The sequence below is a fragment of the Danio rerio genome, chromosome 20, assembly GCF_052040795.2.
Source record: "Danio rerio strain M-AB ecotype USA chromosome 20, GRCz13ab, whole genome shotgun sequence".
Lineage (NCBI taxonomy): Eukaryota > Metazoa > Chordata > Actinopteri > Cypriniformes > Danionidae > Danio > Danio rerio.
In genome coordinates this window covers 9425659-9450922 of record NC_141040.1, presented here as the reverse complement: position 1 = coordinate 9450922, position 25264 = coordinate 9425659, and the positions used below count along the sequence as shown (strand labels likewise).

The 25264-nt window shown below is 36.2% G+C and overlaps 2 protein-coding genes across 20 annotated transcripts in view; one reads left to right on the top strand and one right to left on the bottom strand.

The window, feature by feature from the left end:
- Window positions 1–1609: 1609 nt before the first annotated feature.
- On the bottom strand, window positions 1610–20486 carry nt5c1bb (5'-nucleotidase, cytosolic IB b). The gene is made up of 6 exons (XM_087298036.1): window positions 20300–20486; window positions 20021–20188; window positions 13893–14022; window positions 13536–13658; window positions 7459–7643; window positions 1610–3994 (listed from the first exon to the last, which is right to left on the bottom strand). Exons 1-6 carry the CDS (start codon window positions 20420–20422, stop codon window positions 3629–3631), a joined length of 1095 nt encoding a protein of 364 aa, XP_087154162.1. The 5' UTR covers window positions 20423–20486; the 3' UTR covers window positions 1610–3628.
- The window catches only part of syt14b (synaptotagmin XIVb), a 44400-nt gene continuing 39246 nt past the window's right edge, over window positions 20111–25264 (top strand). For 10 of the 19 annotated variants that reach the window (XR_015517779.1, XR_015517777.1, XR_015517774.1 and 7 more), the window contains exon 1: window positions 24855–24886. Coding sequence is in view for 6 of the 19 variants with exons in the window: in XM_087297297.1 (XP_087153423.1) it covers window positions 24874–24886 (13 nt within the window). In the remaining 13 variants the exon portion in view is untranslated. 19 annotated transcript variants of the gene reach the window in all.

Below are 25264 nucleotides of genomic sequence, written 5' to 3'. Positions count from 1 at the left end.
ACCGGCCCTGACAATAAGGTAGCGCTCAGAAAAAACAAAACTCGAAAGAAACTCGATAAAGAGGAACATTACATAACCTACTGCCAGCTAGCGCTTCAGAAGTGTTATTGCAGAGCAAAACAAACAGCACGCAGAAGTATTATGTATGGCTACGCACAAGGTAGGCACCATGGGTCATGCCAATCACTCAACGCAGAAGGATAAACCTGCCTTTATGTTACATAAGTATTCCCCTAAATAGCAGTAAAAAAAAAAAGGTTCACTCCTAAATGCAAAAGTTATACACTGTTAACATTTTTATAAAATACTCAGTATTTCACTGTAATCTAAACTGTATTTTACTGTAGGACAGTTATATTTACTATATATTTTACAGTAATACAATACATATATAAAGATATACAATAGAGAGAGAGCAAGATAAATGATACTGTTAATGTAAATACAGTATTTTTGCTGTAACTGATTTACAGTAAGTTACTGTAGATTCTACAGAAAATAGCTAACAGTGTAAAATTTGTCTTATAGTTAGTGTATATTTTCCTGACTGGTGTACTTACATTATCCCAAAAATGTAAAAAATAAAAATAATAATAACTTAAATTAGATATCAGACCTGAAAAAAAAGACAGTTATATGGTTTTGTTGTCCAGGGTCACATTTCTCACATTGTGGTTAAACGCTAATATTGCTGAAAACAGACCTTTTAGGATAGTCTGTGGTTTGGTCTTGGTAATTCCTCTCCACTACCCTTAACGTTTAATTGATTTAGTTCAAGCAATTTGTTAAAATACTTTTAGAGCAAATGTCTAAAATTTTGGACTGACACACCCATTGTTTTTACAAGTCTGCAAGTTAGGAAAATCTTTTAGCCTTAGGATGTTTTGTGAATTTGGGAACAGACTAAACAACACGCAAACCTCTTTCATTGTTAAAAAGTTCCTGTCAGAAGTTGCTGAATGTAAAACATTTGAAAGGAATCACAGAAAGCTATTTTATAAGACTTGTGGCAGTAAGTTTACTGGATTATGCACAATTATTTATTATGAAAAAAAGTTATCAGATTTTCAGAGGGATTAATTGCTATATTTATGTAGACTGATATGTCTATTGGTAAAATATTGATTTCAGCAGTTGTTCTTGCATTGTGTATGTGGTGACTATTTAAAACTGGATTGATTTTTTAAAAAAGTTTGCACACCTATAGCTCAAGAGGTACATTCTAAAAAGTGCTAAAGAGTACAAGTGCTTCTTTGGCACTTTATCCTATGGGAACCACTTTTTGAGTGCTACATAGCACCGATACATTTAAAGATGCTGATACTGTATGTAGCACCTTAACCACCCCAAAGAACCATTACTGGTGCTATATAGCACTGCGGTTTCTTATGATTATTATATTCTTATGATTATGATACCACTGCTGAAGAACAAATGTTGGTATGTTTTGAAGATATATTAATATGCTTTTTTGTTTTTTTTCAACAAACTATACTTTTGGTATCTTGTTGGTCCTATATGCTTCAATTCTGGAGATGATAAAACCTCAATGTGCCCCCAAAGAGTTAAATTGCTCACATCAGTTGTCAAAAAAAACAACAAATGTTGATTATTTTGTGTACAGCAGACTTTTTTATTATTATTTGAAAGAAAAAGTCATAATAATGTTGACATATACATCCAATGTATTATAAAGAGTGGAATTTACATTTCTAAGTATGTCAATTTATGGTCCTTAGTAGAAACTCGTAGGACATTACAGGTTTGACATTCAAAAAATTTGCACCTACAAACCTTTATTTATCCCACTAACAAGTATGAAATTGAATTTTACCAAGCAGCCTGAAACCAAAACAAAACCAATGCAGCATAAAATGTCATTTTCTGAACCTGCCCTGATCATGTTTGTAAACATACAAACTGCAGTGCAATTACACCGAAGGTATAGGAGCTTACCGAGACATGATATACAACAGCTTTACTAAACGATTATCAAATTCAGCGACAGACAACATAACCTTAAAGGCAATCAATAGTGTTTCTGATCTTTTTAATATAAGTGGAGCAGCATCAACACATTATGTAACTGCCATTTGCAAAACAAGTAAATTAACCCTGGAGAACACTGATGAGAACATTTCAAAACAGTAACAGTTCGCAACCACAAAAACAGCCCAATAGGCAGAGGATCAGTCTGAATTGCACAGCAAACAGTGATCATAATGAATATTCCACTAATGAATTCTGAAAGTATGTTTCCTCCTCAGAACAGTCAGATGTTAATTGTTATCATAGTAATCAAATTTATAAATGTGTAAAATGTAAACCCAATATATTGATATAAATCTATAAAAAGTGTAAAAAGTAAAAAAGGCAAGCCTTCTTTGTCTAATAGACACATTGGACAAAGAATATTCCAGCATTATTGTGCAAGTCTGTATTACCTAAAAATATATTTTACACTGTTGACAAAATCTACAATGCATATAAAACACTATTCTATTGATTTTAAAACGTTTTTTTATTTACTTAATTTCCTATTTTTTAAATAGACCTATCCCAGCAAACAGTTTTGTGTTTAATAGACATCTAATAAACATCTAAACATAAAAAGCTTGGCTAAAAGAAGAGTAAACTTTTGTCTGCAAGTAAAAAATCTAACAGAGATTTAAGAATAGTCCAAAACTAGACTAGTCATCAAATAGACAGACTTTATATGTGTAGTCATTCATTTCTGTTTATTTAATGACTAGTCTATTTTTAGACGTCCATTAGATTTTCACTGACAGCCCAAATTTAGCCTTGTTTTAGCCAAGACGACTATGTTAGGACGTCTATTAGACATCTATTAGACATCTTTAAAAAAAAAAAAAGAATGCTTGGGATAGTAATGTATTAAGCAAATCGTGCTGTATATGCACCCTGATCTCCAATATTCCATATAAATATAGCACACAGACAATTTTTATATAAAACAACTGACATACAGTATAAGGTAGGTAGGTAGGTAGGCAGGTAGGTAGGTAGGTAGGTAGGTAGGTGGGTGGGTAGGTGGGTGGGTGGGTATGTGGGTAGGTAGGTAGATAGGTAGGTAGATAGATAGATAGATAGATAGATAGATAGATAGATAGATAGATAGATAGATAGATAGATAGATAGATAGACAGACAGACAGACAGACAGACAGACAGACAGACAGACAGACAGAGACAGACAGACAGACACAGACAGACAGACAGACAGACAGACAGACAGACAGACAGACAGACAGACAGACAGACAGACAGACAGACAGACAGACAGACAGACAGACAGACAGACAGACAGACAGACAGACAGATAGATAGATAGATAGATAGATAGATAGATAGATAGATAGATAGATAGATAGATAGATAGATAGATAGATAGATAGATCAGTAGCCCTTTTTCTTGTCAAACAAACTACAAATAATATTCCTGCATCATTGCTAAAACTAACGATGGTTATGTGCAAGCAAAACTATAGATGTCCTATAAAACACATTTCAACAGTGTTGGTAAAAGAACAAAAACATTACAAGTACATGTAGATATCTTTATCTCAACAGCATAATGAACTCCTGCTGACCTGTTTGATCATGTTTCTTCATTTCTGCTGCTTTTCTGGTTCAATCAGCTTCCCTTTGTTATATTTCTGTCCGATGCCATATGGCACGTGGGCAGCAATGGTGCCCATCTCCTTTGCCCCTTCGATGTGAAACATCTGATCATCAAAGAAAATGTGCGGGCGAATCTTCTGCAGTAGGGGCCCTTTAGGGGCCCCGGCGAGAAACAGAGCCTCATCGATCTCCAGGCCCCAGCTCCTGAGCGTCTTCAGCACACGGGCCCCTGAGCTGGCCGCACTCCTCGCCGTCACCAGGAATGTCCGGATGGGGCAGTTCAGACGCTCGTTCTTGGCATAGAATTTCTTCTGGAGCTTCCCGAGAGCCTCCAGGAAGCATTTTAAAGGACCCTGAAGAAATATAAAGGGATGCATTGAGTCTGAAGATCTATTATTGACAGCTGTCCATTGCAGGTCAGTTAATAATCTCAAAGGTGAAAAAAAACAATGGATACTCCTCAATCAGCACTCTGGTTTAGTAATGTAATGTGATGTAATGTAATGTGTATTTCTATAACGCATTTATTGTGTATGGCCATACACCCAAAGCACTTCACAATCATGAGGGGAGTCTCTCCATACCACCACCAGTGTGCAGCATCCACTTGGATAATGTGACGGCAGCCACAGGACAATGACGCCAGCGCTCTTACCACACACCAGCTTTTGGTGGAGTAAAGAGAAAGTGATAGAGCCAATTCGGTGGATGAGGATGATTGGGAAACCATTATCGTTTGTCACAATAGAGGGACTTTGGCCAGGACATATAGGTTACACCCCTACTCTTTACGAGAAGTGCCATGACCACAGAGTCAGGACCTCGGTTTAACGTCTCATCCGAAAGACGGCGCTCACTGAGCAGTATAGCGTCCCCTTCACTTTTTACTGGGGTATTAGGACTTAAGGCTGATTTATACTTCTGCGTAAAACGTCGGCGTATGCTACGGCGCTGACGCATAGCCCTTCGCCATGGCCGTCGGCGTCGCTGACGTGCACCTCTCAAAAAATGTAACTACATGTCACAAGTGTGGAGTCCCGTGAAGGAGCTACAGATGGAAAGTTTTGTTTTGTGTTTACCTCATAGTTAAAGTTGTTGCACGTTTGCCGGTTCCTGCCTCAAAATGAGCGAGTTTGAGCCACTTGTACATCCCAGAAGTGTTCAGGAAAAGCAAAAAAGTAGCGAAGAAACTCGACACAGAGGAACATTTACACCTCACTGCCAACTAGCGCTTCGGAAGTGTTAATGCAGACCAACAGAGACAGCGCGCAGAAGTATAAATGCACAGCCACGCGCGTTGCATGCACCGTGGGTTACGCCGGTCACTTGACACAGAAGTATAAATCATGCTTCACGCAGACCACAGGTTGAGCGCCCCCTGCTGGCCACTTCCAACAGCAACCTAGTTTTCAAATCTGGTCTCCTATTCAGGTACTGACCAGACTCAGCCATGCTTAGCTTCAGTGAGTAACCTGTCTTGGGCTGCAGGGTGACATGGCTGTGAATAACGAATTATTTTTAGTAGTCAGTGCACTGATCAGGGTGTCAACCATTTTAAATGGTGTATCAATCACAAAATTCACAAAAAAAGGTCCCAAGATGCAATCAAATTCAACAACAGATTTGGGTAACATGAATCATATTTAGTGCTTCCAAACATCCACTAAGAGGCTAATCACTGGGCCACCATGTCGCCCATCTGGAAAGGAGGAAGAGTAGGGGTGGGTAGGGTGGGATTCTTCAAGACAAAGATATTGAGACAAGAAAAACTCTGGTTATTTATAGTGAGTGAGGAATCATCTGATTGGAGAATCAATCATGAGCTGATGCAGGACCAGCTGAGAACAATCATAAGCATGTGATCCTCTCGAAATTAGTTTACAAATAAACTTCACAGTGTATCGATGAAGTTCAGAAGAATGAAATATTAGTCATGTGACCAAATCATTTAACATAATGACAAACAAGATTTTTTTTAAATAATGCATCGTAAATATCAATACATATCAATACACACAATGCAACCTTAACAGATGTTCAAAAGCACAAAATATGAATCACATGACTCGAATAATTCAACAAAATGACAATCGAGAGACGTTTCTCTAAAAAGAATTCGTTATTCAATTATTTTTTTAACATAAACGAACATAGCGTGACAGGCTAGAAAGAATCTAGTACTTTTATAAACATCATATATGAAAATGACTAGTTCTGTTGTTGTTTCAAAGTTGAAGTTTTGTTGATGTGCAATGAGGATGTTCTCAGTTCAGACTCAGTGTTACGTAGGTCTGTGTTATTTAATTAATCTATTTATGTATTGCCGGTTTGTGCTTGTTGCGATCGAGTTCTAGGAGGAGTGTTTCTAGCCGGCTTATCGAGGATTGGATAACGCCCGTGACGTCACTGGGGATTCCCAGTATATAAGGCTGACAGCAATGGCGTCTCTCTCTCTCTCTCTCTCTCTCTCTCTCTGTCTTGCAGTCTCTCGCCCTCCCACAGCCCGGTGGTGGCTTGCGCTCAGGCAGTCTGGCTGGCGGTGCTCTGCAAGCCAGGCGATCATCTAGATGCCGCTCCATTTAGTGTTTTGTTCCTGTTAATCTTTTGATTTTTAGTTCGTAATATGTTAACTAGTTTGTTTATTTTGATACTTTGTTTTGTAGCAGGTAGGGTTTTTTTTTTTATAGTCACGTTTTGTTATTTATTTAGTTTAGCGAAGGTAAGCAGTGGCCCGGAAGACTCACCTATTTTTATTCCTTTCACGGGAGTTAGGTAAGATCTGTCCATTTAAAGCAGTATAGTCAGAGACCTGTTTACCTTAGCTGCCCTAACTGTCTACTTGATTTTTGTTAATGTTTTGTCTCTTTTGAAAACATATGATTTATGGAAAATTAAACGTATTGACGGAACGTCAATTTAAAAATTCAAACGTCTGTGTCTTCCATATGTTCGGCTTAAACCTTGAATGTTGTTGTTATTCGAGCCAGTTTTGAGTTTGGGCCGTAACACTCAGTGTGTTCCAATGTATAGTGAACCATGCTCCTTACAGTCCTTCCCAGTGCCTGAGTTTGTGCACACGACCTACTGATGAATGACCTTGGAAGCTAGAAAACTGATTGAAATGTACCCTAAATGTTCCTGCACACTGCAATAAAAATGTACTGCACTTTTCAGAACTCAAAACTAAACCTCAAGTTTAGCTGAACACTTTATCGTTACCCCTGACTTTTTCAGACTTGAAAATATACATCAACATGATATACATGGTTTGTCGCGTTCAAGCATAAACTGCACCTGCATTTTTTTAAATATCTGAAACTATAAACATGAGGATAAAAATCAGTAAACCGTTGTGAGATTTATGAGAAAGAACTAAGCGAGTCTCTCAGGTTCGGTGCAAATCTACAAGCAAAAGCAGATTTGAATTTAGCAGCTGATTATGACACCCCAGCCGGACCGCAAGAAGAAAAGTAACTATTTTATGTATTGTCAAAGTCACTAATTCAAATTCATATAAAAACTTGACATTTTTAAGGAGAGATGTGCTCCCAAAGCAGACTCTAAAACCTACCTCTCATTGGGGGATGAGAAAATTAAACTAAAATGAATGAGAACATGTAAATCAGTCTAAATCAAAACATTCTGAATTTACACAAGATAGCATTGGACACACTGAACACTGGTGCACTTCAGAAAATAAACTTGTTAAATGCAAAGCACTTTGGATGTATTATCTTTCAAGCATAAATTCAAATATAGTCAGCAACATTGTAACTGTTTACAAGCTCCACCAAGTTCATGTGATTCCCGTCAGTACCTGTGCAAGTGGTTTGTTCTCATGCTGCTTTTCATGCTCAAAGAAGGTGTCCAGGCCGTGCTGTTTCACTATGATCTCAGACTCATCCGAGAAGAGCACAGCGTCTCCATCAAACGCCACACGCAGCTGTGTCTCTGACAGCTGAGTCTCCACATCAGACTTAAACATGGTGGCTGCTGCGATACCTGTCACAATAAACACAGTATTACAACAGTGCCTACTGTTATACCCTATGTGTGTACAGCGTTGGTGGACACATGAAAAGACATCACTTTCATAATGTTGTTCAAGATAAAAAAAATATATATATTATTTAGGGTTTGTTCCTGCTGTTAGAATGGTCACGGGTCATTTTTGTAAGTCATGAGGAGGGTTAATGCACAACGTTAAAATACTGGCTACTGAATGAGGAACACTCTTTGAAGCCACCATAACTGTAAATTAGGACTGCACAATATATCATTTCAGCATCAATATAGCATTGCGCACATGTAGGTGTTGACGATATGGAAAAAGTATATCACGATTTTTTCTGGGGAAATCACGATTCACGATTTTTATCACGGTTCTTTTTCAAGTTGTATTTTTAAGACTATTTTGCAAATAACAAAGGTACAATACAACCAAATGAATGTCCCCATACATAAATATACTCTTACCATGTATGTTTAAGAATATTTTTTTCATCAGGGCTTTGAACCGGTTCAAGGAACAAAAACGAAAAACTGAAACGAATGACATTTTGTAGGAACAGAAAAAAAAAAAAATAAAACGAAATCAACTTTAATCATTCTGAACAGAAACGTTTACAGTTAACCGGTTAATAACGTTATTTTATCGTGCTCTTTATTATGTGAATTTGTTAGACAAACAGCATTCATTTAAAGCATTGTACAAATGCTGCAGTGATGCATACAACGTGTAATTCCTGCAAAGAAGACGTCAAAAGCGGGAGTCGTTTCTGATGCAACGTCATCCACAATAGTCACATCGCAAGATATGCTAATGTCAAGATCTGGTGACTGTGGAGGCCATTTGAGTACAGTGAGCCACAGTTCAGAACACATGAGATTTGTAAAGCTGAACCATTAGAGTTAAAGTTTATTATCAGCATGTGTTTTTAAGGCCTGTGTGTGTATTTCTAGAAAGTTTAAAATTCAAATTGTATTATTTGTAACTTTTTAAGAATAAATTGTAGTAAACTTATTACATAATGAAGACGATGCAGTTTTATTTAAACATTGCCTATTCAATTTCTGTACCTGAATACTGGTAGATTGTCTGAAAATCCATAAAGCAGTGTTTATTTCACTTTTACCTTTGCTCTGTTGCATTTATCTATGCTTCTAATTTGTTTACTATAGTTTATGCATGAATCGGCACCCTTCAGAATCATCCCAATCAATCTAAATGTAATAATTCCAAATAGAGCTATTTAAGTTGCTGGTATTGTAAACTTATTGCAACATACATTCACTTTATTAGCTACACCTTACTTGTACAGGATTGGACTCCCTTTTTCCTACTGGAAATATTCCTCAGAGATTGTGGTCCATATTGACATATGATTGAGATCTGGTGACTGTAGAGGCCATTTGAGTACAGTGAACTAATTTTCATGTTAAAAAAAAAAAAAAAAATGTCTGAGATGATTCACACTTTATGACATGGTGCGTTATCCTGCTGGAAGTAGCCATCAGAAGATGGGTACACTGTGGTCATAAAGAGATGGACATGGTTGGCAACAATACTCGGGTAGGCTGAAGCATTGCTCAATTGGTACTAATGGGCCCAAAGTGTGGCAAGAAAATATCCCCCACACCATTGCACCACCACCACCAGCCTGAACGACTGACACAAGGCAGGATGGATCCATGCTTTCATGTTGTTGATGCCAAATTCTGTCCCCACTATTTGAATGTCACAGCAGAAATCTGCGACAGGCAACAATTTTCCAATCTTCTATTGTCCAAATTTGGTGAGCCTGTGTAAATAGTAGCCTCAGTTTACTGTTCTTAGCTGACAGGAGTGGCACCCGGTGTGGTCTTCTGCTGCTGTAGCCCATCCGCCTCAAGGTTTGACATGCTGTGCATTCAGAGATGCTCATCTGCATACCTTGGTTGTAACTCTATAAACACTAGAGATGCTTTGTGTGAAAATCCCAGTAGATCAGCAGTTTCTGATACTGGTCTTCCGATACCAACAACCATGCCAGCTTTAAATATACTTAAATTACCTGTCTTTCCCATTCTGATGCTCGGTTTGAACTGCAAAAGATTGTGTTGACCATGTCTAAATGCAGTGAGTTGCTGCCATGTCATTGGCTGATAAGAAATTGGCATTAATGAGCAGTTGGTTGTACGTAATAAAGTGGCCGGTTAGTGTATATTGCAGAAAAGCACTTTTTTATAATGTCAGATTTTCCAATAATATGCAGCCCTACTAAAAATATACACTCAAAAATATACATATATATTTTTTTGCTCATTCAAACTACTTATTTAAAATGAGCTGAAACAAATCAATTCTTGAGATTTCATTGGGACAGCTTAATTTTTTATGTTCAATCGACATAAATTTGTTAAAAGTGTCAAGTTAACTTAATCAATTTGTGTTGGGACAACATTAATTAGTTATGTGGAACCCTGCTTTTTACAGTGTACTGTAAATGATAAATCTTAAGACTAGAACACACTGCGTAACTTAAAGTTGACTACATTTTAAAAACACTTGTGATCACATGGCTGCTGAGGGAATGAGTGAGGAGATGCATGATGAATTAAAAACAATGTGTTCAATAATCAACATGCTTGAAATTATTCAACCAGATGGAATCATCGTCTTAAGCTAAAAAATGAATTTGGCAACTAGCATTGACTCTTTCAGACTTTAAATCTAAATTTCTGGGCAGAAGTTATTTAGTGTGTTCCAGCCTTTGAGATATGCAATCTGAGAAGTTGTGTGCAATTTACAGGGTTAGATATTAAAAGGGGACGGCATGGTGGCTCAGTGGTTAGCACTGTTGCCTCAAAGAAAGAAGGTCGCTGATTCGAGACCCAGCTGGACCAGTTGGCATTTCTGTATGGAGTTTGCTTGTTCTCCCTGTGTTCTAGTAGGTTTCCTCTGGTTGCCCCCCACAGTCCAAAGACATGCACTATAGGTGAATTAAATAAACAAAATTGGCCGTAGGGTATGAGTGTGTGTGTGTGTGTGTGTGTGTGTGAGTGTGAGTGCGAGTGTTTATGGGTGTTTCCCAATAATGGATTGTGACTGGAAAAGTATCCGCCAAGTAAAACATAAGCCAGAATAGTTGGCGGTTCATTCCTCTGTGGCAACCCCTGATAAATGGGGGTTTAAGCCACAGAAAAATTTATGAACCCCTAAAATGATAGTTCACCCAAAAATTTGATCTGCTCTCTTTTTATTCACCCTCAAGTGGATCTAAAACTTCATGAGTTGCTTTATACTGTTGGACACAAAAAAAAGGTATTCTAAAAAAAGCTGAAATCCCATATACATTAGTGACCGGAAAAACAAATGAAAAATGAAAAACTATGAAAGGTCAATGGTTACAGGTTTCCAGCTTCCTTCAGAATATCTTTGTTTGTGTTCAACAGAAGAACGAAAGTCAAACAGGTTTGGAACAATTGAAGGGGGTGGAAGTGATAACAGAATTGTCTATCTATTCCTTTAAAGTGCTCCGATTGTGTTTTTTTTTCTTTTCAATATCAACATTCATGCAGTGTGTAATGTAGATGTTTATGATTGTAAAAGATCTGCAAAGTTTCAAAGTAAAGAGATTGTGTCCTAGATGAAAGAATGTATTCTGAACTGATGAAATGAGCTGTCAGCATTTCCAGTTTCACTTCATTACTGATCCATAACAAACTGCATCTGCCAGCTCGGTCCTCAGCAACAAACAGCATCTGCTTTGACCCTCAAAGGCTGTTTTTGGCTTTTGTTGTTGACGTCATGTTGAGTAGAAGCAAATGTTGACACAAAAGATCTACTCTAGAATGACTAGCATGCTTTCAGAAAAAAATCCCATTACAATGACTGAAGCTGTGAAATGAATCTCTTATCTTAAGTATGTATGAATTTACGTTCATTTTGAGACCATTTTTGCCATAAATCCACTTCAATTTCCAACTGTAAAATTGTGCACCCAAAATGAATATCCTAATAAATTTCTCACACTCAAATGGTTCTAAGTTTATGAATTGCTTTCTTCTGTTGAACACAAAATAACATTCTGAAGAATGTTAGAAAAAAGCAGCCACAGTTAGAACAATGGCTTTTGTCCCCAACATCATCTCGAAACTCAAACAGGTTTGAAAAAAGTGGTAGATAAGTAAATAATGACAGAATTTTCATTTTTAGGTGAACCATCACTTTAATGCTGATTTAAAGGCAAAGCATATATATATATATATATATATATATATATATATATATATATATATATATATATATATATTAGTAAAAGCATCTGATAGTTATCATAAATAAATTAAAAATGTACACTAAGAAATTTTTTATTCGAGCCATGTATGCCAAGGAGATATGGATCGATCATCTAATGTAGCTTTTTCAGTGCCATCATTACTGTCCTTCAGTTGTGTGCAGTTGCTGAGGAGTGAGAAAGCCTGCCTGACCAATCACAACAGACTCGACCAATATACCCATTAAAGCAGATTCTTGTGGAAAAGAGAGGTTTAGAAAGGATTAATCTTTAAACAAATCAATTAAGACTCACTGTCTAATGAGTTGATGTGAAATGTGTTACTGAAAAACTAAAAGCGTTTTTTTGACTATAGATGCGTGTAAACCTTAGAGCTATGGCAAAAACAAAACGATCAAGAAATCAATTCGTCATCAATTCTGAGATTTTCACTGTTCTGTTCAGCCTGATCTGACGAGGAAATGTAACTATTTTACATTTTAAAAGGCCCAATAGGCCTTTAAAAACAACATCATCGGAAGTGTTCTTGTAGAGGAACACAAAAAGCGCACAGAAGTATAAATGCACGAAAAAGCGCAAGGCATTCGCCGTGGTTCACGCTGATCACTTGACGCAGAAGTATAAAGGCTGATTTATACTTCTGCGTCAAACATAGCCCTTCGCCGTGGCCATTGCCGTCACTGACGTGCACCTCTCAAAAAATGTAACTACACGTCGCAACGACGCGTAGCGTAAGGTCTGTGATTGGTCGGCTTGGTAGCGCTGACGAGTCTGGGCTGGACCGAGAGCCGCGCGAATGGCGCGAACCCAATGTAGCGATTGTTTACAAGTGTGGAGTCCCGTGAAGGAGCTCCGGATGGAAAGTTTTGTTTTGTGTTTACCTCATAGTTAAAGTTGTTGCACGTCCGCCGGTTCCTGCCTCAAAATGAGCGAGTTTGAGCCACTTGTACATCCCGGAAGTGTTCAGGAAAAGCAAAACAGCAGAGAAGAAACTCGACACAGAGGAACATTAACACCTCACTGCCCACTAGTGTTTCGGAAGTGTTAATGCAGACCGACAGAGACAGCGCGCAGAAGTATAAATGCACAGCCACGCGCGTTGCCTGCGCCGTGGGTTACGCCGGTCACTTGACACAGAAGTATAAATCAGGCTTAAACCAGGCTTAACATGACAGCCGAATGCAAAACTGTTCTTCCTAGTTTAGAGCGCCATCTTCTGTTAAAAACTGACCTCAGAATCAATTAAAAAGAAAACAGAAATGCATTTTGAAAATCTCAGGATTGATGCAGAATTGATTTATCAAATGATTTTTTTTTTACCACAGTGCTAGTAAACCTATTGTAGAAGACCTCTAAAACAAAAACTTCACTTTTCCTACAGCTTAGTCCCTATTTCATTGGGAGAATGAACCAAAAATTACTCTGGAATAGATTTTTATGCAGCAGATGCACTTCCAGCTGCAACCTAGCACTGAGAGAACACTAACCCCTAAACCCCCAGTGCTGAGAAAAATAAAAACGAGCAACCTAAAGCATAAAACTGAGGCACTTTCATTTCATTCAACATACAGGCTGTAGTAGTCATGTAACAACTGTGAGTTTGTTATCAGCTTACCTTCCTCGATGGCCTCCCCGACTTTCTTGGAATCTCTGGAGAGATACAGGTTAGTCATGTAGGCTTTGAGGTAGCCGATGGGACTCTGACCTCCAGTCATGCAGAATCGCTCTATGGTCAGATCTGGAAGAAGAGAATCTTTCTATTAACACCATATTACAAGATTCCACTGTGTATTATTGACTGTATTTCAACTGATATTGACTGCTTGGTGTATTCACAAAGACAAATTTCTTCCTAATTAGTCAATAAACTTGTAAAGTCAACAATGAGTTCAACTTCAGTTGTAAACTTCTAAGGGTTGCTCAGAATTCAAGACTTGCACAATGTTAGTGTAGGAAGAAATGGCACACCTACCATAGTGATTTATGCTGTTCATCAGCCTCACCCCAACTTGGGCGTGATTGTTGGTCATGAGAACAATGTCAAAGAGCTCTTCACTTTCCGGATAAAGTTCCCTCAGCCGCTCATTTACAGTCATCAGTGCCTGTGTGCACATCGCAAGAATAATACTCATGATAAACAAATCCAAAACCTGTGTACAGTTATTTACTTTTCAACATATTTTACCACAGCACGTAAATCGAGAGTAGTATGATTGAGACATGTTTTTGGCTCATCTAGACTGGACTATTGCAACTCACTTTAATTTGGATTAACCCAGTCAGTCCTTTCCAGGCTACAACTTGTCCAAAATGGAGCATATTACTCCAGTCTTACAGTCTTTGCACTGGCTGCCTGTTCATCTTAGAGTTTAAAATTGTACTTTTCGATTTTATTTCTCTAAACTGTATGACTCCCGTTTACCTCCATTAGTTACTGACACTGTACCTGCCTAGCAAATCCCTTTGGTCCTCCGGTCAGGATCGACTGTGCATCCCCAAATCAAGACTTAAATGTTTTCTGCATTGTAGCCCCAAGGCTACAAGGCTATAAGACAAGCATCTTCCAATATCAGCTTAAATGCTATTCATACTAAGGCAGTGGTTCTCAAACTGTGGTACGTGGGCTTCCTTCTAGTGGTACGCGGAGGAATGAAATATGGCATGTACATGCTACATATATTTCAAAATTTATGAAAAATTATGTATATAGTATGCCATATATGACATATAGCCTATATTTCTGGGGTAAGTTGCCATGTTTTTTTTAACTGTGCAAAGTTGTAGCTGCTTTACTGGGCCTAATACACTACTGTATTTCAATACTGCTCATTTTAGGGGTACTTGAAGAGACAATTTTTTTCTAAGGTGGTACTTGATGAAAAAAATTTGAGAACTACTGCTCTAAGGCATTTGGCTGTTAGAAGGTATGATCGTTATTGTTAGTCTGTGGTTGATTTGTTGGAAAGCACTTTGGCCAACGAAAGATGTAAAAATGTTCTATATAAATAAAATTGTTATTGTCATGATCTTTTCTACTACTGCTGGGCAAAGATTTATCGTGATTATGTATTTCATATATGTATTATGGATTTGTAATACACACTCATACAAACTATACAAAACAAAAATATTTACATAGATATTATATTTAGATATAATTTATGTCATATACATATATATTTTATATCTAAATGAAGAGAAGATATGCCGTCTGAAATTTACTTCTAAACGAAGCACTTACTTCAGGCTCCTGTGTGTACAGTAGGTTCAGTAATTTTACTTTTATGGCAAGGAACCGGTTATTTTCATTGCTTTTTAAGTGAAATAACTGACATTAAACAAGGGAGGCTGAAAAATTCTTATTTTAGATAAAAATTTCAGATGGAACTTAAAGGTTTTTGCAACTGAACTTCTCAAATACAGTATATACAAATATTTTCTCAAATATATCCATGTGTGTTTATTTTTATAAACATAATTAATATACACAGTGCTCCTACTGTACTTCAATTATACAAAACCTTATTTTGTATGCAATTAATCATGATTTATTTTTGCTCGCAGCACTGTTTTAAACACATACAGTTTATACAGCCTATTATAAACTTATAAAATTATTATATTTCTCCTTTTTACAAACTGTGTTTTTGATCACATGCTGCACTGTTCTGTTTGAGGAACGTCTATTGTTACAAACTAAAAGAAACCTTTTCAAATTCCTGCAACTAATCCATATATATAATAAAAACTGAATGACAGGGTATATTTTCTTTTGTTCTGTTCATATTCCCATTAAGCAAATAATGTTAAGCTAGGTATTTTAGCATGACATTAGTATCACAATCAGATCTAATGCTAATCCCCTTATGACTGCTGTTTTCTTTTCCTCTATATTACAGGTGTTGTCTGCCTGTATGTCGTACACTACAGTAATACTTAATACAACTGCAATGTTGTGCTATAAAGACTTGTTATAAGATGTTATCCATGTCTGGTGAATAAAATATGTTAATTTTATTGAGTTTATTTTAATGACACCTCATTGTTCTTAGTTTACCTAAACACTCTAATAATTAAAAACGAGAAAACTATAAAAACAAATTTCCCACCGCAAGACCGTTATGGCCTTTGTCTGCATATGAAGTGAAGTTTATTTTTAAACTAATTTCGAGAGAATCACGTGATTATGACTTGAATAGGGATGGATCGGCATTTACTATGTATGATCCACCAATCAGACGATTCCTAACCCACTATAAAGAGCCGGGGTTTCTCACTACAGTCATCTTTGATTTAAAGAATCCCCTCTTCCACCCCTACTCCTCCACCTTTCCCTTCATAGGGCGGCATGGTTGCCCTAACTAGAACGTCACCGGTTTTAGTCCTATAACAGGCCGGCTGTCATTTCTGTGTGAAGTTTGCATGTTCTTCCTGTGCTTGCGTGAGTTTCCCCCGGGTTCTCCAGTTTCCTCCCACATTCCAAAAACATGCACTACAAGTAAGGGTGTCACGATCCTCCAAATCCTCGATTCGATTACATTTTCGATTCTAAAGGCACGATTCGATTCGATTTTCGATTATGAATAATTAATTAATAAATGACCAATTAATTATTTGTAGCCTACCGTTTAAACTACCTGACCTGCATGGTCTTTGTTTTACCCGATGTTTACCCGATGTTTGTTTACGCGATGCCGGTGTTGTCTATCGGACGAACCCTAATACGTACATAGCAGAGCTTGTAAAACTGTGTTTTTTTCACGAACGTTGTCAACATAACTCACTGGAAATCCAAAATGCTAACACCCCGTCGACTTCATTGAAAGAGGAGAGGATTCAAGCTCTGTCGACGGGTCTCCTGGATCTGCAGTTCAACAAGCACTTCAACAAGCCTGTTTTTTCCCGCTTGGCAAGCCAAGCTGACGTAACATGGGGGCGTGGCAGCATCGACGATTCTATTTTTTGATTCGATAATCGAAATTGAGCATAAATTCCAATCGATTTCGATTAAAAATCGAAATCGTGACACCCCTAACTACAAGTGAATTGATCAATCTAAATTTAGCACTACAATCAAACTCTAATCCAGCAGCACATCTCTTCATAGCAATCATTTTCTGTCATCAGCTCTTATCTACAAGGGAGAGTTCTCGAGACCTACCTGAGCTCAGAGCTTCCCTCTCATCCTGCAATTGCAATTTAAAAAATTAATGTAAAAATTTAGTTAACGCTTAATTTTAAGGTGTTCTTGATACAGTGTACAGAGTGATGTGTACTCACTATATGGTTATGAATTATGAAGATTAGGCATAATAGTAATGCTTTAGTTTAGGCAACAATCCAAACCATTTACTGGCTTATTGCCTGCCTATTATAAAGGTATTAAATGGTTATTAGCACTTATAAACTTATCTTAATTTTAGCTAAATCCATCTACTACCTTACTAACTATTAATAAGCAGCTTATTAGTAGTTTATTGAGGTAAAAGGTTTAGTTAATGGTTTGTTAGGGTGTACTCATAGTAGGGGATCTGAACCGTGCCGAGGCACGTTTGACCCCCATTTCCCGGTTCGTTTGACAAGTTTGAGTGCTCCGAATTTAACCTATGAGCAGTTTAGTTTGCCGGCTCTGACCCGGTTGGAAGAGGTGTGCCAGAGTATGGTTAGGTTGGGCTTTGGCACAGTATGCTTGTAGTGTTGAGTGCAAAGTGTGCCTGAGTACAAAACTGAAGACCCGATGTAATTTTTAGGGGACTATTTCATATGGATTTATTTATCATTCTTAAACTGTCATATTATCGATACAAAACCCCGCTGCACAACAACTTCCACCTGCAGGAAGCCTCCTAATACCTGCAGCCCGATGACTTTCCTAAACATTTATGTTTACTGTGGGTCTCTGCATATTAAATGACTTAAAATAATACGAAACAATATAACGAAAGCAATATCCACTGTACTGATCGAGAGCAAGTCTCTTCTGTTAAACAGAGCAGTTGCATCATCGATGATGTAAGCATGCTCAGGCTTGGAAGGCAAAAAATGCAATGTGAGCACGAGTGGAGGGGGAGGGCAATCGTGCCTGGGCACCAATCAAGACAACCATGCCTAGTGTGAGTACACCCTTAAAATAGTGAATTTTACATTGAAATAATGTGACTAAAATAATTAATTGTTATTACAAGTGAGTTCATGGAAAGTGTAACAAGGACACCTTAAAATATAGTGTTTTTAAACATTTAACACATTGTTAAAAATTTTAATAAAGGTTCTTTTTACTGATATTAACAGTTCCATGAAGAACTTTTAATATGAACAGATCTTTTCTAAATCACAAAAAGTGATACAGTTATTTTAGAAGTCATTAAGATGGGCTTCACAATAAGACATAAATGGTTCCATCAACAAAATTTTAATGAAATGTTCTTTGGGATTCAAAACTCATATTCATATTTCTAAGGCACTGCTTCAATTTAAGAACCTTTATTTTATTTTTTAGAAGGGCCATGATTTCACAGTTTGAAAAAGCCTGAAGGACTTGATTGGCCAGATCTGGTGTGTTATTTATAGAAGCAGTTCACCCACAAATGAAAATGTCATCTTTTACTTTTCCTCAACTTGTTCTAAACCTGTTTCAGCTTCATTTAACTGATGAACACAAATGAAGATATTTTTCCAAAGGAAACCTGTTGCCATTGACTTCCATACTATTTTTTTTTATTATTATTATTATAAATGTCAGTATAGTGAAGTTATTTTTTATGTTCTTTTATTTTTAAGAAAAAATCATAAAGGTTTGAAACCACTTGGGTGATTACAGTTTTTCTCAGTCGCTTTAGTGCATTTCTCACAACACTATTTACATTTGCACAACAGGTAATGCATTTCTCAAAACAATTAGTCATTTGTGCACATCCTAGTAGCAGTTTCTCATTCCTTCCAACAAATTGAAGATCCTTTTGGACATGCATCAATTGCTTTCATACAACTCTCTGCTGTTTATAACATTATCATTTACTTATGTCATGTCAGTCAAAATTAACTAAACTTGTAAATGCTGAATAGTCATTGCATATAAAACTAATAGTCCTCATTTCATTACTTGAGTCGTTACATACAAAAATGTTGAACTAGTTGTCAAAATCTGTCAAGCAAATTTTATAAAACAAATTTAAATCCTTTATTTTCTTGAAAATGTCTTTAAAATTGAACAATTGGATGAATGATTTCCAGACCTGTGTGTGTTGTAGGCTCAGTTCCAATATGTACTGCAATATTTTATACAGTTGTGCACAGCTCTATACCTAAAGGGAGTTTATGTTTGTTGTAAATAAGGGTGTGTTTATTTTATTTTTTTTGCACAATGGTGTGAATGAATTAGAATTGCAAAGAGCAAATGCAGTAAAAATGTAAAACATAAATATTCAGTGTCTTATACTCGGATACCTCACTAACGAGTGATGTCTAACTTTACTGTAGTTTTCAAATGATTGTGCAAACAGTATATAGTGCAGTCTTGAGCATTTTCAGGAAGTGTCACCAAAATCAGACTTTATGCATTGAAAAAAATGTACAAAGTAAACTGTCATGATGAAAACATCACAAAGCTATTTGACTATCTTGTTCATAAACAATGGTGTCAGGACTTTTAATTTTGATGATACTGACACTTTGATTGACATGAATACTTGCTTTTAAGTAATGAACTATCCATTTTGAACATGTGACGCGCTTTTGCAGGTTATCAGCTAGGTTTTGCAGTTTGTACTAATTGTTTTGAGAAATGCATTAACTGTTGTGCAAAAATTCACTAGTGTTGTGAGAAACACGCCAAAGTGACTGAGAAAAACTGTAAATATTGATGTTAAATGTTTCTGAGTAAAATTGAGAGTGTACTATCCCTTTAAATTGATGCCCAAATCTGCAGGAATGTGACCCTCAGAAGAGCTGACACATCTGGCATTGATTGTCATGTTATTTATTTGCAATATAAAAGATATAACCTTTCTAAATAAAGGGAAAATACGTTAAAAAATTAAGTCTAATGGACACAGTTTTGTGGCTGTGGTATACTTTAATGTTAATTAGTGTTATTCTCACTTTGACGAAAGGAAAGGCAGGTCCTGGATTGAGGGGCTGGTTCTCGTTGTCCTGCTGATGTTGAACATATTTCTCCACACCTTCTTCCTCAAAGATCTTCCTTTCCGCCGTCAAGTCAAACAATGTCCGGGAAGAAACTGCGATAGTGACTGCATTTTTCGGCTTGGGCTGTTTAAAAACACGTTCAAAAACAGCACAAGTTAAACTCAAACATCTGTCAGCAGCTATTTCGCAAACTGTCGTGTTGTTGAACTTCACAGATCAGGCTACGTTACTTACGGGTCTCGGTTTCTTAGACTTCAAGTTTTCATAATGCGCTTTAGCGGCCGCCCAGTCTTTTTCTTCGGACGGAGCTGCTTTTATTTCAGCTGAAGCCACTTCTGTCGTTTTTATTTCGCTCATTGTGCGTTTTTGAGAGGTCTGTTAATGGTAGTGTGTGTTGAACTTCCTAGAGGCTGGGCTGGATATCCGACATCGCGGAAATGTGTACGGGTTGGATGCTGAGCACAGGAGGAGGCGCCCCGTTTGACGCAGGAGGTTTGTGCTCACTTGAGATAAACGGTGTCGGTGAGCATGGATGTTTTTCCTTGTTTGCCTTTTTAAGTAGGCTATGCAGTGTTTAAATGTTTAACTCTGATGGACAATGTAACTATAATCTTGGTGAAACTGAACAGAACTTCTATAGCTGGTGTTCGAACATATGAAAAAAAAAGACAAAATGAACACATAATTTATAAATAAAATATAAGAATAAATAAAACAAACAATATTTTTTTTTAAGATTAACAACACAGTATTTAGTATAAAAAGCCAAGAAATAAAGATCTTATTAGGTTACAATTATAAAAATGTATATCAAGACAAAAACATACAACTAATACAAATTAAGTTTTGATTAAAGCAAATAAATACAAATTAGATAAAAAAAATATTACATAATTTAGATTAGAATAAATAAGTGCATATATGCGTAAATAAACAAATGCAGATCAATAATAATGAATAGAAGTGTAATGTAACATAATTGAAATAAATAAATATTTTCCAAATAATATTTTGGATGATTATATTTAGGGGGTCTGTGTCATCTAACTGATCGAAAAGACAGATTTGTAATGTGTCTATATTAAATATTCTCTGATCAGTTATTCAACCTTGACTCTTGAGGTCCATCCCAGCAGGCACACAACGTCATAAGATGTTATTTTTAGGTTTGATATAGGTCATGACATCAGGAGACCAAAATTCAATACAGCGTCTAAGGACAAAGCTAATTTGACATCCAATGATGTTGATATTAGGTTGTTGGAAAGGGACCAAAATTTAATGTCGAGCCAACACCTTAAAGCAACGACATGTTGACATCAACTACTGACATTTATTCATCAGGTATGGCAACCAAAATACAACGTCTGATAGACACTATCTGATAGTCAATCTGTATAATTAGACATTAATATTTGGCTGATTTTAGGTTGGACGTTGGCCTGACGTTGGGTTCTGGCATTAACCCAATTTCCATTTCCAAAAAAAAATACAGCATCCCCACGATTTTGGGTATACAACGTATATCTGACATCTAGTTGATGTCCTGTGCCTGCTGGGATGGTAGGAAAAAGAAATGCAATTGAAGCCATCTGTGACCATATTTCCAACATTTTTCATTCTTGTTTTGTGTTCAAAAGAAGAAGAAAAAAATGGTTTGGGTCAAGTCAAGGGTGGAAGGTCTAATGATGACAGAATGTTAATTTTTAGCCTAAACTATCTCTTTAACAACAGTTTTTGTGGAAAATACCCTTAAATTAATGACTATATAATGATTAATGACTTAAGTAACAATAATGTATTATAATAATAATAATTTATTATTATATTAGACTAGGTACAAGTCCAAGACCCATCTCTTTTGATAACTTGGCAGGTACAGGATCTAACATGCTGTTGATTTGGATGATCAAACCAGTTTTGACTGAGTTTTTTCTCTTCCATACTGTAAAGAACGACACTGTCTGTTACAAGATCAGCTTGATCTGATGAAATTTATGTTCAGCAACATCAACTGTGACTTTTGATAGCAATTTAGCCTATACTGTATCCTAAAGACATCATAATACTCCATAAAAGAACAGAGATGAGATGTGCGGGGTTTTAGCAGAGGCTTTTATTTTGCACTGCATTCACTGTTTTACTAGGGATGTTATTAATAAACGACTAGAAAGCAATGAATCTCAAGCTCTATCTAGCACTGCAGTACCATTGTGAAAATAAATGTCATCCTGTTCCAAAGCAATTTTCCTCCTAAAGATCTTCTTGTCCTTCAAAGCGCACAGGTAGAATTTGCTTTCCAAAAACATGACAGGCAACAGTTACAACATAACAGCCTGTTATACATCTGTCAATGGCATACTGTCCTCCCCTTTTTTTTTTTTTTTTTTGGAAGTCAACAATGTTTACTTTAACAACAATGTTTACTATTCCATCCCAATAAAAATGTTGCCCCATAATATGTTATGGTTCAAGTCATTTTAAGTGCTCTTCATTGTCTTGAATGAAGGAATGTCTTTCACTTCTAAATAAAACAAATTATACTTTTTTTCCAGAAGGAAATACTGTGAAAAATTCCTTGCTCTGTTAAATTGAGAAAATTGAGGAAACATTATTTCAGTCAGCCTTTAAAACACTGCCAAAATGACAAATAACAGCTGTTGATTATTTTTTAAACTATTATCATTATAAAGAATACCATCAAGTGTGACTTAGTGAGCCCTATATTGACAGTGTCCAATGACTGTATTTAAATCCTACTTAAATGGCAGCAGTTATTAGAGTGACTGCATAACACAAATCTCTGACAAAATTACATGAGGGTGCATACTACACATTGGCAATGTCACTGGTCCAGTAACTAATCATCTAGGGCAGGAGTTGTAGTCCGGAAACCCCTAGGAGGTGAAGCAGAATGCAAGTGGTCTAAAAAGTTTAGACGAAAAAAATAATAACTATAGAAAAAAATGTGTATATATATATATATATATATATATATATATATATATATATATATATATATATATATATATATATATATATATATATATATATACCAAAAGAACTGAGAAAAACTGTATGTACTGTATATATATATATATATATATATATATATATATATATATATATATATATATATATATATATATATATATACAGTGTTTCTCAGTTCTTTTGGTGCATTTCTCACAACACTATTTACAGTTGCACAACAGTTAATGCATTTCTCAAAACAATTAGTACAAACTGCAAAACCTAGTTGATAACCTGCAAAAGCGCGTCACTTGCTTAAAATGGATAACTCATTCCTCAAAAGCAAGTATTGATGTCAACAAAAGTGTCTGTGTCATCAAGATGAAAAGTCCTGACACCATTGTTTATGAACAAGACAGTCAAATGGTGTTGTCATGTTTTCATCATATGACAGTTTACTCTGTACATTTTTTCCAATGCAAAAAAGTCGGATTTTGGTGACACTTCCTGAAAATGCTCAAGACAGCGCTATTCTATATTTGCACAGCCATTTGAAAACTACTGTAAAGTTAGATATTACTGCATTTAGTGAGGATATCTGAGTATAAGACACTGAATATGTTTAACATTTTTTGTGCATTTGCTCTTTACAATTCTAATTTATTCACACCATTGTGCAAAAGAATAAATACAGCCTTATTTACAACAAACATTAACCTCCTTTGGGTAGAGCTGTACACAACTGTAAACAATATTGCAGGACATATTGTAACTGAACCTACAATAGGTCTGTAAATCATTCATTAAAATTGTTCCATTTAGAAGACCTTTTTTAGGAAAAAAATTATTAAACATTTTTTATAAAACTAGCTTGACAGATTTTGACAACTAGTTCAACATTTTTGTATGTAATAACTCAAGTAATGAAATGAGGACTATTAGTTTTATATGGTATGACTATTCAGCATTCACAAGTTTAGGTTATTTTGACTGACATGACATAAGCAAAAGATAATTTTATAAAACAGCAGAGAGTTGTATGAAAGCAATTGATGCATGTCCAAAAGCATTCGCAAGTTGACGGAAGGAATGAGAAACTGCTACTATAATGTGATCATGTGAGAAATGTATTAACTGTTGTGCAAATGTAAATAGTGTTGTGAGAAATGCACCAAAGCCACTGAGAAAAAATAATAATATTAAAAAAATTATATAAATAAATAAAAATAATATGAGATCAAAGTAAATACATACTGAATGTTACTTTTAAAAGTAACGATAAGTAAATAATTCGGTAATAAAATAAATCAGAACACTAATGTGAAGCACTACATAGCAAAAGTCAACAGAAAGTATTTTAAATAATATTTTTGACAATTGTTAATGTATTATTATAATTAAAACTATTATTATTATTATTATTATTATTTTAATATTATTGTTATGCCTTTTGACTTTCTTGTAAACGTTTTTCATCAACATTTGACTCAAAAGAAGTGCATTGGAAATTAAAGGCTAATTAAAATATGAAAGTTCTTTTTTTATGCATCAACCGATTGATCTTTTTCCGATTGATCTGTTTTTTGTGCATCAACCGACCGATTTCACAGATCTGTTGAAAATGTGCATTTCATAATTTTAGACTTTGGCTATATGTAAAATCGGTGATATAAATAGCTTTTGCGCGTTGCCACTGTTTACAGTTTGTCGGTGTCGCGCGCGCGCCGCAGCATCACGTCTGTCCCAGGGCCAGTACATCATCTCCTCCCCTCCTCTCAGCGTGGAAACACTTTCTCTCCACAGCACCTCATCACGTCCCATTCACACACAGCATCATGGCGTTTGAGGGTGAGTAGCATCACTGACCAGCGTGGGTAAAGTACACCGTGATCTTTATCGCTAACATTACATAACACTGACTGTGCGGGGACGTAGTTTAGCGCGAGACGCTGAGGAATGTAAGGAAACGCAAGCGGTGTTGTTATTAAGTGTAAGTTTAGGTGCATTTATGACGCGGTCATATGATTTTGTTACTGCATCAATGCGGACTTAGCCATAGAGTGATCAACGTGCTGTCGAAATGACTGCTAAATACAACAACACATTAAATAAACAAGTAGGCTAGACAGTGATGAAGTCAAATGCACGTGCAAACAAAGGAAATGGCAAATAGTGTGCGAGTTTGCTTTTGTAGTATTTTGTCGTCGCGTTATGAAATCGCAATTG